This window comes from Oenanthe melanoleuca, chromosome 19 (assembly GCF_029582105.1).
Source record: "Oenanthe melanoleuca isolate GR-GAL-2019-014 chromosome 19, OMel1.0, whole genome shotgun sequence".
In the NCBI taxonomy this organism is placed as follows: Eukaryota; Metazoa; Chordata; class Aves; order Passeriformes; family Muscicapidae; genus Oenanthe; species Oenanthe melanoleuca.
Window position 1 is genome coordinate 2535304 of NC_079352.1, and position 16247 is coordinate 2551550.

Sequence of the window (16247 nt, forward strand, 5' to 3'; positions counted from 1 at the left end):
ACTGAGGCACCAACAGAACACTGGAAATTCCCAGCCCCAGTGAGCTCCACACCTCTGGAATCCTCCTCAGCTTGGATTTCCACCTCACACCAACCCCACTTCCCAAACCCACTTATCCCCCTCATTTCCACCACTTACCCTGTTTTTGTTCTTCAGCTCCCACCAAAAAATTCTACCAAAATTTAAAATTTTCTGTAAACAGCTTCTTAATTTCCTGCCATGTTTTTTATTTCATTTCCTTTTTAATTTAATTAATAGAAAAAGCTTTTTATGATCTGTTTGTAATGGAGACCTAGACAAAACTGTAAAGTCAAATTAAATGATATTAAAGTAGCCTGGTTATGGCAGGCTCAGTGAGGGACCCAGCACCATCCAGTGACAATAAACAACAAGGTCTGCACATGAATCAGCTTTGCCTTTAACTAAAAATCACATAATTGTCAAGAAATTCTCCCTGGCTTATAAAATCAGATATTCTCAGACTTTATCTCACAACTTAATCTTCTGTCTAGGTTCCATTTATCCTGGATATCAGTATGTTCATTATTTTCAGGTATTGTGCTCAGATATTTTCTATTGTTTAAGAGCAACAGCCCAGACAAAGAAAGTCTAAAAGTCATTGTGGTGGATGAATTTGATTAAAATAAAGTTACTGACCATTAAACAGAGCTCTGTTTTAATTCAATAATAGGGCTTTTAGAGCAAGGTATTGTTTAACATGTTTGAGGCTCCCCTCTAACAGAAATTGATGAGGTAATGCTGGAGACAGCTTGAGAAAAGTCAAGGATACCAGGACATTCCAAAATTCTCACTGTCTCCCAGGAACATTTTTTAACTCTGACATCAACCCTCCAATAAAACCCAAATCCAGCAGAGCTCCTGTGAATGCATTCGAAGTAATTCAATGCAAAATTATCTCCAAGACAGATGAAGTAGGAAAAATCTACTGGGTTTGGCTCCAAGCATTCACAGGAGAGTAAATCCTTGGAAATGTACCTGAGCTTGGGGCAGATCAAACTGTCTGCAGTGATTGATGCTGAGAAAAACTCAGGGTGCTTAAAAGAAACCACATTTCTCTCTCTCCCTCCCTTTTTAAAAACAATGTTCACAGCAACAAATTAATTCTGAGTTTTAGTACAGAGCAGAAGATCAGGAATAAAGCAGCCAGGATTTGTTTCATCAGTGAAATGCCCTGCAAGGTTCTTCTGACACTCCTCTTCCTTGTACAGCACCACTGCTTGGAGTTTTGTTTCAAAAGGAATTATTTCCAGACATTCCTCCCCTGAAACTTTTCTTGAGGAGTGTGGCTTTTATGTGAAAATAGTTATTACACTTTGGGCAGCCAAATATCCATTTACCCTAGAGAAGAAACCTTGGAAAAGCAGGAATACCTTAGAATTTATTTTATGGATTTATATTAGGTTGGATTAATTTTCGTTTAAAAAACCCTAAACCAAACCTTCTCAAAATCAGGACACTTTATCAATTTCTACTGAATTTAACAGAATGAGGATCAAACTCCACACACTAAATTTCTCATTTTGATGTTTTATGAGTGATTTGATGGTGTAAGTGTATAAGGTGCTTTCAGTTAAGGAGGATTCTGAAACACTGCATAAAATCTCAGGGTTTTAATATGGAATCATAGAATTTTATGATTTTTTTCTATAATATAATTTTTTTTAACTTTCTCATTTTTTTGCCATAGGATCCCACCACACCACTGCAGAAAACCCAGTGCAAACATCCCATTTGCAGCTATAAATGCAGAGATCTGTGAGTGGAAGAGCTGAATTTTGGTTTGGGGTGAAGGTTCAGTGCTGATCCCACAACCCTGAGCCTCAGGGCCAGCAAAATTCTCCAAGGTCTGGGGGGGAAGGAGCTGCAAGTGAGACCTAAACCCTGCATGGGGCAAAGCCTGGAACAAAGCCCAGCCTCAGCACTCTGAGCTGCCTCCTCCAGTAATTTTCCATTAATGGGTGCAGGTATTAATTACTGAGCTGGGGAATTACTCACCCGATGAGGGCCACCATCTGCTCCACGATGTGTTTGCTGAAGGTGATGATAACAAAGAGTTTCTGTGGGGAGGAAAAGAGCAGTCACAGAGAGCCTGGAGCACAGACAATGCTGAGGGACACTTTGTGCTCCCCTGCTTTCCCTCCTCTCCTCTTTATTTTTCAAAATTCTCCTCTAAATAGAGGCAGGAGAGAAAAAAAAAAAAAAAAAAAAAAAAAAAAAAAAAGCAGTTCACTCTCTGCCTCTGTTTGCTCCCAGTTTGTGTTTCTTGCAGTGTTTTTGTAGCCTGGTGCTGCCCATTCTCATCCTCCCCAAACTCCCATTCCCAGAAGCTCCAAGGTCACTTTACTCCGTCAACAATGTTGGAGTGGAAAAACAGCCAGAGAAATTCACAGCTCCTTACACACAGTGGCCTTCCAGATCACAGAGGGGAACAATAATGTGCTTTAGTCCCCTGGTTCAGACAGAGACAACAAAAAAATACCCAGTGAAGAACAAAGAAAGAGCCTTTGGGTACCTGTGAGATTGTGATAAAACAGAATAATCACAGTCCCAACTCTATTTCAAAATGTACCCAAAAAACTCTGCATAAAAACAGCTTATCAGAGTAAGATGAAAATCTAACCTAGCAAGTTTTACCCCTAAATGGAAATCAAACCTGTACCCATGAAGCTATAATTCAAATATAATATTTAATTATATTAAAACCAATTAAACATATTAAAAGACAAACTCCAAACACAATTTTAACCTTACAAGAAAAAAGTCTGTGATTTATCTGATATAATTTTACAGAGCAGAATAACTCTTAATTTTCTATTAACCACAAAATTATTAATACTAATTGTTGTTCTTATGGAAATCAGAATGAAAAGATGAAATGAAATGGGCATGATTTTAATAAGGAGGTAAAAGGAGCCCTGGGGTGGCCACTGCACCAGTCACTCACTTCCTGTCTGAACATTGCATTAAAAGCCTTTTCCATGACTCTCACATTTCCTAAATTCCAAGTCCAGCCAGATCACTCCAAAAAATCAAGGCTATTGCACAAGGGTGTGCTTGAAAAAGAGAATTCTAAACACTGAGCCTATTACAAAATCTGATGATTTACCAACTGTACAAGGCACTGGGAAATGTTTTTTCACTTACATGGAATCTCAGTGTGGAGCACTATAAATTACACAGCAAACACTGTGGTAGCTGAACAAGGCAATTAAAATAATAAAAGGAATATTGATCTAATATTATTCCACTTTTCTGTGCTGCCAGAACACATTTTAGACAACACATGGATTTAAAAGCAGAAGAAAATTCAGATAATGCAAAAATAAGTGTGGAGAAAAAGCTGTTCTCTCCCAAGAAATGGAAGAATTTCCAAATCTATTTATTGTTTTCTGTTTAAGCACTGGGCAAGATAAAATAACCATTTTAAAAAAATGGGAAGAAAAAAAGTTTGTGTCTTGTGTTTAGGGCAAAATAAAGATTTTGAAGCAGCTTGATGAAGCTGGAACACAAATTATTTTACACTAAAAGCTGCTATTTTGATGGGAGTCACAGCAGAGATTTCCAAACAACAGAGGCACAGGCATTGCAAACACCCAGAGTCAGCTGAAAACATCCCAAACATAGCTCAGGCTGCAGCCCTGACCACACCAGGAAACCCCCCAGGGATCAGAGCTGCATCTCTCCTTGGACCAGGGTGAGGCATTCACAAGCAAAACTGCAACACTTGCTGAAAACAACTGGATTGTCAAACTCAGCACATCTGGCACAGCCCCGAGCGAGCAGGGCCCAGCAAAGCCAGGCTCCTTCCAAAGGACTGGGACACCAAAAATCACTGCCCAGCCCAAACCTGCCCTTTCCAAAGGACTGGGACACCAAAAATCGCTGCCCCAGCCCAAACCTGCCCTTTCCAAGGACTGGGACACCAAAAATCACTGCCCAGCCCAAACCTGCCCTTTCCAAAGGACTGGGACACCAAAAATCGCTGCCCAGCCCAAACCTGCCCTTTCCAAAGGACTGGGACACCAAAAATCACTGCCCAGCCCAAACCTGCCCTTGCCAAAGGACTGGGACACCAAAAATCGCTGCCCAGTCCTAAATCTGCAGCAAACCCGCCCAAACTGGGCTGGCCCAGCCCTGCAGGGCTCAGTGGGGTTTTCTCACTGAGCTAAAAAGGGCACATTTCAAAGTGCAAATGAGTGCTGGTTACCAAAAAGGGAGTTCACAGTGAGTGGAGCCCTGGCAGTCTGGTAAAGGCCATAGGTAAATACCTTGGCTAACCACCAATTTCCTGAGTGGGCCAGCAGCTATAAATTACTCACTTGCCACAGTTTGGAGGAGCCTAGCAGCTGCTTTATTGTAAATCCCTTGCACCAAATTAATTTCCATGACTTCAGGTCGGGCAAGGAGACTCCAGGATTCATTCCCAAGTAACACAGTGGAACAGGCAGGGGAAGAATCAAAGGTTTCAGCCCCAGGGAGGGGCAGCACTTGCCTGGATGTGCATTTTAATCACGGCTTTTCCAATCAAGGTTGCACCGAAGAAAGTCCAGAAGGGAACCAGAAAGTGGCCACAAGTTATCCCAGCCAGGTCAAACAGGGGGTTTGGGATCTGTGGAGTGCAAGGGAAAGAGGTTCAGGAATTGCAGCACACATTGGATGGACAGGAACATGACAGACTCTGAAATTCTGAAAAATGAACAGTTTCCCCTGCTCCAGCTTGACCCAAAACTCTTGTGTCTTAATAATGACAAAAATGTTGATGTCACACCACATAACTTAAGTTATGATGTCTAGCTGGGAGTGAGCTAGACAATGTCCCAGACAATTCCATTCTCATGGTCCCTCCTTACCCCTGGATCCTGAAAAAAGCTAATGAAAAGTTTTCCATGTGAAGTGCACGGAAACCACAGCAAAGCCATTTTGAGTGATTTATCAAATTTTCTCTCTGACAAGCACATCACTCTTGGAAGCCAGAGTTCCAAGTGATCCCCAGTGATTTCCAGCTGAGAAACTACATTAAAAACTGGCATTTATAGTCATATGTATCCAGTTTAAAAGCACTGATTAGATTTTATTAAGCATATGCATTTCATTTAAAATTAAAAGAATTTTTTATTATTATTAAACTGCTGGCCTGACTTTTGGTATTGTGATACTATCTGTAAAATATTTTTGAAATGAAACCAAGAAAGGATCTGAATTCCAACCTTTCCCTCTCAGTCTGGAGCATAGGGGCAGAGTCTGAGCAGGGTCACTCCCAGGAGCAGTGTGGTACTGGGGTGACAACCTGCAGCACTGCTGGTGTTTTGTGACTCAAATAAAGGAATAAAGAGTGCAGACTGGGAAAGAATAAAGGACACTGTGCCACCAAGCCTGAAATCTGTGAGAAAGGGTTGGAGTGGCCTGTTGGAGAGCAGCAATTCAGATTTATGAGCACCTGCAGAGGAAGAAATGTGAAGCAGGCTCTGCAGCTGGCTGGGCACGGTCCCTGAGCACTGAGCAGGCTCTACCTGGGCTGCAGAGCTCCCAACCCACCTGGGCAATGATTGATTGATTGATTGATTGATTGATGCTCAGCATTCTGCTGTTCAGTGATTGACTGCTCTGCACTCTGCTCCTGCAGCCAAGGCTGCTCCAGGCTGCTCCTGGCTGCCTGCTCTCAGGGGGTTTTATTGGTTCACAGGATGTTTTAATGCCTGCAGTGAGTTTGGGGCAGGGTGCTGTGGGTGTCTCTGAGCACACCACGGGCAGAAGTTACTCAGCACATCCCCAGCAGGGTGTCTGAGCAGCCAGCACTGTGCTTGTTACTGAAAGCTGCCCAAAAAAAGCCCACAAAGGCAAGAGGGCAAATTCTCACAGCTGATTCTTGCTTTGTTCCTTCCTCAGAGCTGCCTTTATATAGAAATAAACTCCAGACAATCCTGACTTCCTTCTTGCCACTAAACAACATGACAGTCAGTTGACTTCACTGGATAAGCCTGCAGAATTCTAATTTCCATCTGATGGTGTTTTCATGCAGCATTTAGAAGCCACCACTTGAGAGACAAGGACCCACAGCTGGGACAGTCATTACCACTTCAGCAGCAAGTTCTCCACTCATGAAAAACACATCAAATAAAACTCTCTCTAAAATCCAGAAGGAAGGTCACAATTCCAAGGGAGGCAAGCACAGGGAAGGCAGAGGAGCCCCTGGGCTCGTGGGGGCACAGCCAAACACAAGGAGAACACATGGGGGGCTGTTTTCCTCCCCCTTCCCCACCCAAGGGTGCCACACAGAGGGACAGCTCTGCATCCCTGCTTTTCCAACCCTCTGGAACCTTCCACCCCTGCAGTTGTGGTGTGAGCACATTTACAAACCCCAGGTGTGCCCTGGTGCATCCCCATCCCTCCCCCAGCCCAGCTGCAGCTCAGGGCCTGAGCAAGGCTCAGGCAGCAAAGTGGGGAAGAAGTTAAACAAATGTTTAAATATTACTAAGCAGGAACAGTGGGGTGTTTACAGGCAGCTCTGGTGTTTACCAACTCCTTCCTCCACTCCTCCACCTTGCCCAGTCACCCATCCCTGCCACCTCTGAGCTGTGCTGGTGGCACAGACAGGGGACAGCTGGGCAGGGATGTGTCCAGGGCTGAGTCAGAGCAGGAGCAGCTCCTGAGAGCTGGGAGGGCTTTAGGAGCAGCTTGGAGGCTACAAGTCCACTCTAAACTTCAAGACCTTTTAAAGGATTAGTGAGCAGGAGCTTTATGTCAGCAACTCTAATCAGATTAATTCTAACACAGGTTATCCACATCTGAGCAAGCAGTTGGCTGTGTCATCTTTCCAGTTTAGGAAACCAAGAGATGCTGGACAAGTGTGGAGTGAGAGCCTCAGCAGCTGGGAGATGTTGTTATTCCAGAAAAATGGGATTGGGGGGTCCCACACTTCCCCTTTCCCTGCAATCACATCCCACATTTGGGTGTGGGATGAAGAACAAGGCACACTATTCCTACCAGCTCCAGAGAGAGATTTAAACTTCCAATATTATTTTTTTTTTACTCTGAAAGAAGAGCATTATCCTACTGAAAAACTAAAATAGCATCACTGGAGAGGCTCCTTTCACCTCTTAATTTAAAAAAAACCACGAGGAGTTTGTAGCTCCACAGCCACAATTGAAATTTGTTTCCTTTTTCTGCCCTCTCTGGTTCCTAATGACCCAAAGAACAGATGGGGGAGAACTGGAATCAGAATTTCTGCAGGTAATTTTGCACTCTCCAATCCATGCACACCTCTGGATTTGAGGATGTCAAGAATATCAGATACAACACATCAACACCTGAAGAAATCACAACACAATCCAGCAGATTTTGTTTCCCTGAGCATCACAGAGATCACAGGAACTGCAAACAAAAATGAATTCCATGGCAAGAGATGCAAGCTGCAGCTCTGGGAAGAACTCACCGAGGCACAGGCCAGGATCCCAAAGAACCCAACCTTCTGCACCAGGTTCTGCACGGCCAGCTTGGCCCGGGAAGCAAAGTCCTGCAAAGGGAAAAACAGAATTATCCATGAGGAAACCCCACCTGAACAGAGCTCAGAATGTGTGTGAGTTCCAGGATTTCCTAACTAGGAACTGGGAGAAAATGTAAAACAGAAAGGTCAGTTTGAAATGCTGAGTTTAGGGGGACAATTGTGGTGCTTGGGGTAGAAATCTGAGCACCCACATGCACTGAGTTTTGTTTCTGCAAACCCTGAGAGTGGCACAAAGCTCCCCCTGCTCTGGAAACAGCTTTTCCAGTATTTATTTCCCCACATCTTTGTAATTCCAGTGCTCCTTGTACCTTATTCCTTAAGCAAGCAGAGGGAATTAATTCCTCCAGTGCCATTTCCAGTGGTAAAAAGGAACTTTCTGAGAACAGAAAGAGCACAATAATCCCATTCTATCCTTAGATCTGTTCTCCCAAACCCAGGATCTCAATCAAAAAAAGCCAATTCCAAGTGAGCTTATAACACACTTGTAAAATTCATTAAAATCCAGAAAGTTGAGCCCAAATTACTTTAAAAGCAGGGAAGGGTCAGGCCCTGTGACTGAAGCTGCTCTGTACAAAGCTGTCTCCTTTCATTTTGTGATCAGTCCTTACTCCTGAGGCTCAAAATTTGCCAAACACCCAAGGAACCTCTTAAAAAGCAAAAATAAAGATTCTAACAAGCAGTTGCTTTGAATGTGAGAAGGGAATTTACAGGAGAGAAAATTCTTTTGAAGCAAAACTGTCCAGAAAAATAAAATCAAGGTCAGTGCTCCCTACTCAGGCTTAGCCACAACAGTTCCAGAAAGCTGAAAATCCTTGGGAATAGCAAATACTAAAAAATTATTATCCATTCTTTTTTAAAAAACTACAAATATGCAATAAAATTCAGATTTTCCAGCAGCAATGCAATAAATTACACAAGGAAATTACTTTAATCAATAATTAATGATAGTCTACATTCCACCCTTTACTACTGAATTGTAGAATTTAGAATATAATTATTTTTTGATTAAAGCAACTGCAGGGTAATCCAGAAAAATTACATTTAATCAATTTTAATTTTGTTACAGTTCTGTTGAAACCTTACACACTAAAGAAGGAAAACTACAATTATTTTACAATGTTCTTGCATAGTATTTAAATGTTAAGCTGTAGAATTAACAAAATTTTCTGTGGCAGATTAAAAAATAACAGATCTGTGATGAGACCATTTGCTTCTTTTTACACCCCTTCTTCAAGTAGTAGCTTTTTCTCCATTTAACTGTGCTTTCAGACAGTTAAATTCTCAATTTAAAAATTAAAAAAAAAAAAACAAAACAAAAAACAAAAAACAATTCAACTCAGAATAATACTACTTATTGTATTTAATGCCTGGAAAAATAATTCAAATTAAAACTGAAAGAAAAAATGCCAAAGAGATGAGATTTCTTAAACCTTTCAGTGGGACATTTTTAACTACAGGGGAATAAAAAACCCTCTAGAATATCCTAGAAAGGTGAATTTGACCAGGAGTTACACCTTGGGCTCATGATTACAAAATGGAAGAGATCAAATATTCACTTTTTAAATTAAAATTTCCCATTGCAGGAAAACATTTCCCATTGTTTTCCTCGTAGGATCCCCACAGAACTCCAGGGATTAAACTTGTTCCCAGTGAAGCTGACACCAAACCTTTGATAGGAAACAATCTGGAAAGGAAAACTAAATTTTATAGTTTTATTTTTTTTTTTCCATGAAAAAAGCGAATTTTGACACAAATTGTTACAAACAACAAAACATGACAATTTCCTGACGACCAAGCCCAAAAATCTTGCAACATCCAGGGCAGCTCCTGCTCCAAGCCCAATTCCCTCGTGGTGATTTCCCAGGAAACAGAACCCAAAAAGGGGATCCCAGCTCCAGGATGAGCATTTGGGATGGAGCAATAAAACACCCAGGATTTCACCCCAAGGGAAAAAATAACTCTCCCAATTCCCCAGCCAAAGACAGGAGTGAAAATCAATCTTTGGGATTTCTTTACAAATGAATTTAACACCAAATTTTGTCCTTGGGAAAGGTGGTCTGGAATATTTCCCTCCTCAGGGATTTCTGGAACAGAGTTTGGTGTGGCCAGAATATTTTCAGTTCCTATTTTCTCCCCCATTTCCCAAAGCCATGGGGTTGGAGCAATATTTTCACTTTTATAAGCCAATAAATATTTTTTCCTTGCAGCTCCATAAATCTGATGGCAAAGTATCTTTAAAATAAAACACTCCAAGACAATTATTCAAATGGCTCCACGATTTATTTGCATGGAAGTTTTCTATTCTGATTTTAATTTATTCCCCCATTATCTTTTACTGTGTTGCTAATGCACTGTTGTATTCATTTTCACAAGCTGGAATTGGAAATAAACTCTTTAACAAATGAGCTATAAACTAATACTTGCAGCACAGCTGATTTAATAAATATATTATTATAATTATATATATAATGAACTGTATTAATTTAGGGCAAAGCACAGTGCACCATTTTTAACCAAATTTCTTAAAAAGAATCAGCTTCCCTCACCCATATTTCTCAAGTACAAATTCAAGGCTGCCCTGAAACTAGAATTTCCCTTCCAGCTAAAAACATATAAAACATTAAAAAGCTAATAATGAAAGTCTTTAAAAAAAATTTAACAAGTTCTCCAAACCAAAACCAATGTTGGAGCAAATTTTCTCACCTTATTAATTCATAACTTTATTCTTTAAAGTTATTACTCAGCTTGTTTCTTTGTTAAGTTTTGGTTTTATATTGTCTATCATGAAGTACTTCATGAAAAGCAAAATTTAAAATTTTAAAAATTTCACTCAAGAATTTGTCATTTGTCTTTCTTTTTTTCCAAATTTTCTAAATAAGCCAAAAGACAAATTAAATATTTTTTGTACCTATTTTCTATGATCTAATCTAATCACAGCAATGAATAATTTGCAGGGTAATAAACCTACCAAGGCTGCAAGAAAACTATAAATTCCAGCCTCAACATTTACTCTGAAAACAAGTTCAGAACTATTTCTCTTTGGTTCCTTCCTTAAATTTTGTTTCACAAATTTTTGTGACATCTGCAACAATAAAAAAGCCTTAAAAGTTTCATTTCTCTGAGAATACAATCCCCAGTTTCACAACTTTTACCTATTTCACAACAGATTTTTTTTTTCTTTTCTAAAGCCTGCATAGGGAACAATCTTTTCTCTATTTTTTTTAAGCATTTGAAATAAAAGAAAATAACTTTTTGCTTTAAAAAATATTATTATAATATATATATATATATATATATATATATATATATATATATATATATATATATATATATGTATGAAAAGAGACAAAAGTTGAGCTACTTACAGGCAAACCATTTTCCCCCCAAAATTAAAGTTTCTAGACTGGAGTGGCCTCTCAGCTAATTGTGATTCATTCTTTAGAACATTTCAGGATGCTTTAGCTCACTGTGTCCCTTTCAAAGATGATTTATTTTTTGGGGTTTGGAAATAGATTTCCTGTGAGTGGCACAGTGCAGGCAGAGGAAGGTTAAATGATTAAACATGACTTCACTGGGTTAATCATCAGATCCCAAGAACTGGGCTGGAACACAGGCCTGAAAGGTCAGGGATGATTCCCCACTGGGGGGAATTCTCCTGGAGCTGCTCAGCCTCAGGAAAAGGGAATTTTTCATCATTTCATTGACCCCAGTGGCTCCATTTTGGGGACAAAAAACCTTCCTAAAGTTCCAGACCTAAAGGGATGGTAAAGAGAATTTACATGTTCTGCACAGTGTTCCTCCTCTGAATAGGGCCTGTGTAAACATGGAACTTTTATCCCTGGAAAAGCCCTTCCTGAAAAAGAGAATGGACAACCTTATCCAAATTACAAAGTTTTGCCCCATCCCTCTGTTTTATTTAGTTTCCATTTATAATTTAATCTCTCTCTTCTTTCTCCTCTCACTGTAAAGTTGGTGAGCTCCTCTGAATGTGAGAGAACAAGAAGCACCTCACCAGATTTAACAAGCTCAAGGAAAAAAAATAATTTTAATAAATTTTTTTTTCTTCTTTTCCCTTTGTGACAGAACAGTCACAATTAATTGTTCCCTCTAAAATTGTGAAGCCTCTTTTTCCTTACTCTGCGAGCACAGAGCTGGTTGATTGATCCACAGGAGTAGCTGGAGGTACCCAAGGAGCTCTGAATAATCAGAGTTGGACTGAATCCCACAGAAAAATCCTGCAGCACTTCCCCAGCTCTGCTCTCTGAAGCCTGCACAGATTATGCAATGTGACAGTTCATTTTCAAACAGCTGCAATCAGATTTTAGGAGCACAGAGAAACCAACAGCTCCCATCACATCCCAGCTCCATCTCTGAAAAACACTATCCAGATCCAGATTCCAGGGATTTGAGGCAAGGAAAAACTTCTCTCCTGTTTCTTTTCTGCTGTAAATACCTCAAGCACTCCAGAAAGACATTGGTAAAATTGAGAGATTTAACACAAAGATGGAGCCAATTCCATCCCAAGTTCATGGTGAACATTCCCAACTCAGGGCCTTAGGTTGGGATCAGGGGAATCAGGGATGTTTTAATGCCATGGATACTCCTCACCTGGCACATGGTGGCCTGGAGAAGTTAAAAAAATTCTAGAAGGCCTGGAAGGGGCTACACAAGATTTGTGATGCTGACAGAAAACAGGAGCATGAGAGAAAAAAAATTAAAGGACACAGAGAGAGATCTGAATGTGTTACAACCTCATGGTTCTCCAGGAGAACTCTGGAGCAGCTGGACTGAGGGAAGTTCCTCCTCCTGCAAATTTCCAAAGTCAAATGTGTCCCTTGTGTGTGATGGAGTGGACAACCCCTCAAAGATCTGAGCATTATTTCTATTTTTGTTATAATAAAAAAGTTTAATTATCCAGATAATCATCTGAAGTGGAGAACATTTTTTCCCCCCCAAAAACTGAAGACTGTGTATGAAGTTACCATTTAGATCACCAAAATTATAGAGTCCTTAACATTTAAAGAGCTGCCTACAAAGACAGTGCCCCTCTTTATGTAAAAATCTGAGTTATGTTAAAAATGAGCAGCACAGTATTTTGTTTCTTCTGGCTTTCTGTTACAACACAATGGAATCAAACACAACTTATGGGAGAATGACCATTTGTGGTCAGGCAATGGATTCCAGGATTTCAGAGGACTGGGAGGAATTATTAACTCCTTGGAATAAAGCATTGACTGCAGGGGAGCAGCTGCAGAGGAGTCAGAGGGGTACCCAAGGCTGGGAGGTCACAACACATCCCTGCAAATGCTTCAGCACTCGCTGACCAAAAACTCTCAACCCTCCCCAAAATATCCCAGGGGACAAATCCCATGAGTAAATTAAATTACAAACAGGAATATTGTGATAGCAGCTCATGGATCTTTGTTCCAGCTTTCTCCAAAATAATTCCAGTTAAATGCAAAGGGGCAAACTAAAAGGGAAAATTTCCATTTGATGCCTGGAGAACAGGGGGTGTGAGGGGTAAAGTTTAAACTTCCTCATCAGCCAAAAATCTGGGAAAGAAAGGTCCTGTCTGGGAAATCAGACCCTCAAAAGAGAAAGCTGGAAAAAGTTTTCAAAACTGATGGAATGGTGGCAGAACTAAGGCAAGCACTAAGTTTGATGAAAGAAAGGGATTTACACACAACAAGACATTCCAGATTCTAAATAAGTTTCACTTCACAAAAAGTCTGGGTTTTCTGAGACAATAAATTCTGGAAAAGGAGTTGAGTAATTATGGAAAAGTTGTAAAAGAAAAGGCCATAGATGTTGAACATGAAAACAGCTTTAAAAAGTACAAGATGAAGGCAACCAAACAGCAATAAAGAGCCTTGGCTTCTCCAAAGAACTGTGGGAAGAAGAGAGCAGCACCCTCAAAGCCTCATTAACCAGTCTGTGCTGGAGATCTGAGGGCTTGGAACTGGTGAGACCTCAATATTCAGAATATTTGTAGGCAAGAATGAACATACAGTAGATATTATAATCCCAAATCAACAAGAAATTATATCTACAGGTGGATTTCTCTACTGGCCATTCTGGGGATCAGAATGTTGGACATAGATTGTGAGGATTTATTTCCACATCTGTTTGTCTTCAAGTTCTTGAGGTTGGCTGCATGTTAAGGTTGAGGGGTGATGCTGCAATCCAGAGATAATCAGGAGGATGCTCATTTTAGGGACTTTGTAAACTCAGACATGAGTAACTACAATTAGTTCTTGGGTAAGAAACCTTAAGTTTTTTTGTAGAAAATACAATTAAACCCATTGTCCTCTTACCAGATTTTAAAAGTGATGTTAGAAAAGACAGACAAAAGAAGCCACAGAATTGTGTGAAGAGCTGAATTTTTTGCAAGTCCTGTGGGAGCAGAGACAACAGAGTGAAGGGTCCATTCCATCAGCAGGCTTGGCTTTCCCTGGTCATTTAATTTTAGCCTGTCTTGGAGTAAAAGTGTGAAACTTCCAAATTATGGGTCCTTTTTATGGTAAATAAGATCTCCCCATTAACAGGAGCAGGAATGAAGTCAACCAGCTCTGGATCAGCACTAAGAACTTCCAGGTATTTTCTTCATTTCATTAATCATCTGGATCATGGTAGGAACTTTTTATTTCCCTCCTTTCTCCCTCCCCCTTCTCAAGGGAAGAACCAGCAAATTTGTTTCTTTACAACAAACTCCATCTCAGGAGTTTTAATTTCAAGATTTCAGCCTGTCACAATCCACACTCAGGTTCAGAAGGGAAATAGCAAAAGGAACACAGATTAAAGGGATCAGTGAGCTCTCTAACTCCAATTTAATGCCAGCTTTTCCCACAGCTAGAACTGAAACCCTCAGACTTCCACAAAAAAAAAGTCCTTTCGTTTCACACACTGTAAGAATAAAGAAATTTTGTAAAGAATGAGACACAATTAAAGGAAACAGCCTAAAGGAAGAGGAAGGAGCATGTCCTTTCAGCCTTATCAGATCTATCCTGCAGAGCTGCAGCCCCTTTAACCACATCCCCTGCTACCTCTGCTCCTCAGAGCAGCAACGTGTCCACTCTGACACTCTGCAGCTTTCCTGCAAAAAAATAAAACAAAAACGAAATAAACTGATTTCTTTCCTTGCTGAACAACCACTTTCTATTCACATCTCACAGGAGAGCTGGCAGAGCAGATGCTGCAGCCCATTTTCAGGGAAGGGAGCTGTCAGTGGCACTGTCAGCAGCACTGCAGGACATTTCCCAGGGAGGTTGTGCAGCCTCCAGCCCTGGAGGGCTCCAGGACCAGCCCAGACAATGCCCTGAGGAACCTGAGCTGGAATAGAAAAAAAAATTAAAAAAACCAGTTGGACTAGAAACTGCCTCAGGTCCCTCTCAAGGTGAATTTTTCTGTGATTCCATGACAAGATACTACAGCCACAGGCAGGAGATGAGTGGAGTAAAGGCACATCCAGCACTCCCCAAAACCCCACTGCAGCTGCTCATTTATCTCAAAGCTACCACTGCAATCAGTTATTGTGGCCACAGCTCTGCCAATTCCAGAATATTGTTAATTTTAAAAAATCCATTCTAAAGAACCAAGCCCTATTTTGAGGTGGTTTAAGATCCAGACATTGTAAGCAAGGAATTTTTGATAACCAGTCACAAAAATGGATATTTTCAATCTCTGATAAACCTGAGAACTCAAAGCCATTAGCACTGAAAAAAAAATAAATTGTTTCTCCACATAGGACTGAGACATAAATTAAGGATTAAAATAGAATGGAAGTGAGGAACTTCTGACAGAGCTGACAAAGCTTTTAGCACACACGAGTCTTCCCTCTCAGCCCAGATGTGAAACCTCTCCCCTGTTCTCCCTGCAAGAGACAGAGGTTCCCAGACAGCTCACAGAAGTGCTCTGCATTCCAGACCCTTGTACAACACAGATATTTAAACAGTGTCTGAAGCAGGGGGAAAAACCCCAGTCATTTTCTTGATTATGATACTATAATGAATTTCTATCAGTTATTGAAGGTTGTCCTTAAAAAAATATTTAAAGCAGATTTTCTGATGCAGCTTTTGATCATTTATTGGTCTTTCTCAGAACACTGAGCAGTGAAATATCAAGTATTTAGGGACAAATTTTCCCCTTAGAAATGTGTGTTGAGCATTCCCAACACACACAGAACAGGGCATGAAAATCCAATGACAGAATTCAACCACCTGCTTCTCCACAACTCCTGTGCAAATGAAGCTCCTAGCATTTCCAGTACACTTGGTGACATTATTTCTAATTTCTGTTGTAAAGTGAGAAATTTGTTACTGAGAAAATCCTCCTGACCTAATACTCAGTGAAAATGATGCAGAATAACCGTTTCCTCACTGCCTGGGTGATTTCTGATTTATGCATTCACACAGCGAACATTAAAATAATTTTTTAGGGAACAGACACAAAGAGCCCTTCAAAGCAGAACTCAAGAAGCCATCTCCAGTCACCATGAGTAATTAGTGCAATGCCCTGCGCTGTTTTTTCCTTATCTGTGAGCAGGTGTGCAAATGAATAGAACAATGTGGGCACGTTCTCCTGCCGGTGCCCGAAGAAATCCAAGCAGGAGGTGCTTTACACATTCCTTACTCACTGCTCTCATTGTCTCCCCTCTGCCTATTTTAACTCTTTGCTACCTCTTTTCTCAGGAAGTGCTCAAGATCAAGTTCCCTTATTTAAAGCT

The 16247-nt window shown here is 40.6% G+C and overlaps 1 protein-coding gene across 4 annotated transcripts in view; it reads right to left on the reverse strand.

The window, feature by feature from the left end:
* The window catches only part of VMP1 (vacuole membrane protein 1), a 61610-nt gene that overhangs the window by 11977 nt on the left and 33386 nt on the right, over positions 1-16247 (reverse strand). For all 4 annotated transcript variants that reach the window (XM_056506934.1, XM_056506937.1, XM_056506935.1 and 1 more), the window contains 3 exons: positions 7454-7534; positions 4514-4630; positions 2017-2078 (listed from right to left, as the gene is read on the reverse strand). In XM_056506934.1, the coding sequence (XP_056362909.1) occupies positions 2017-2078; positions 4514-4630; positions 7454-7534 (260 nt within the window). The remainder of the gene's footprint in view (positions 1-2016; positions 2079-4513; positions 4631-7453; positions 7535-16247) is intronic.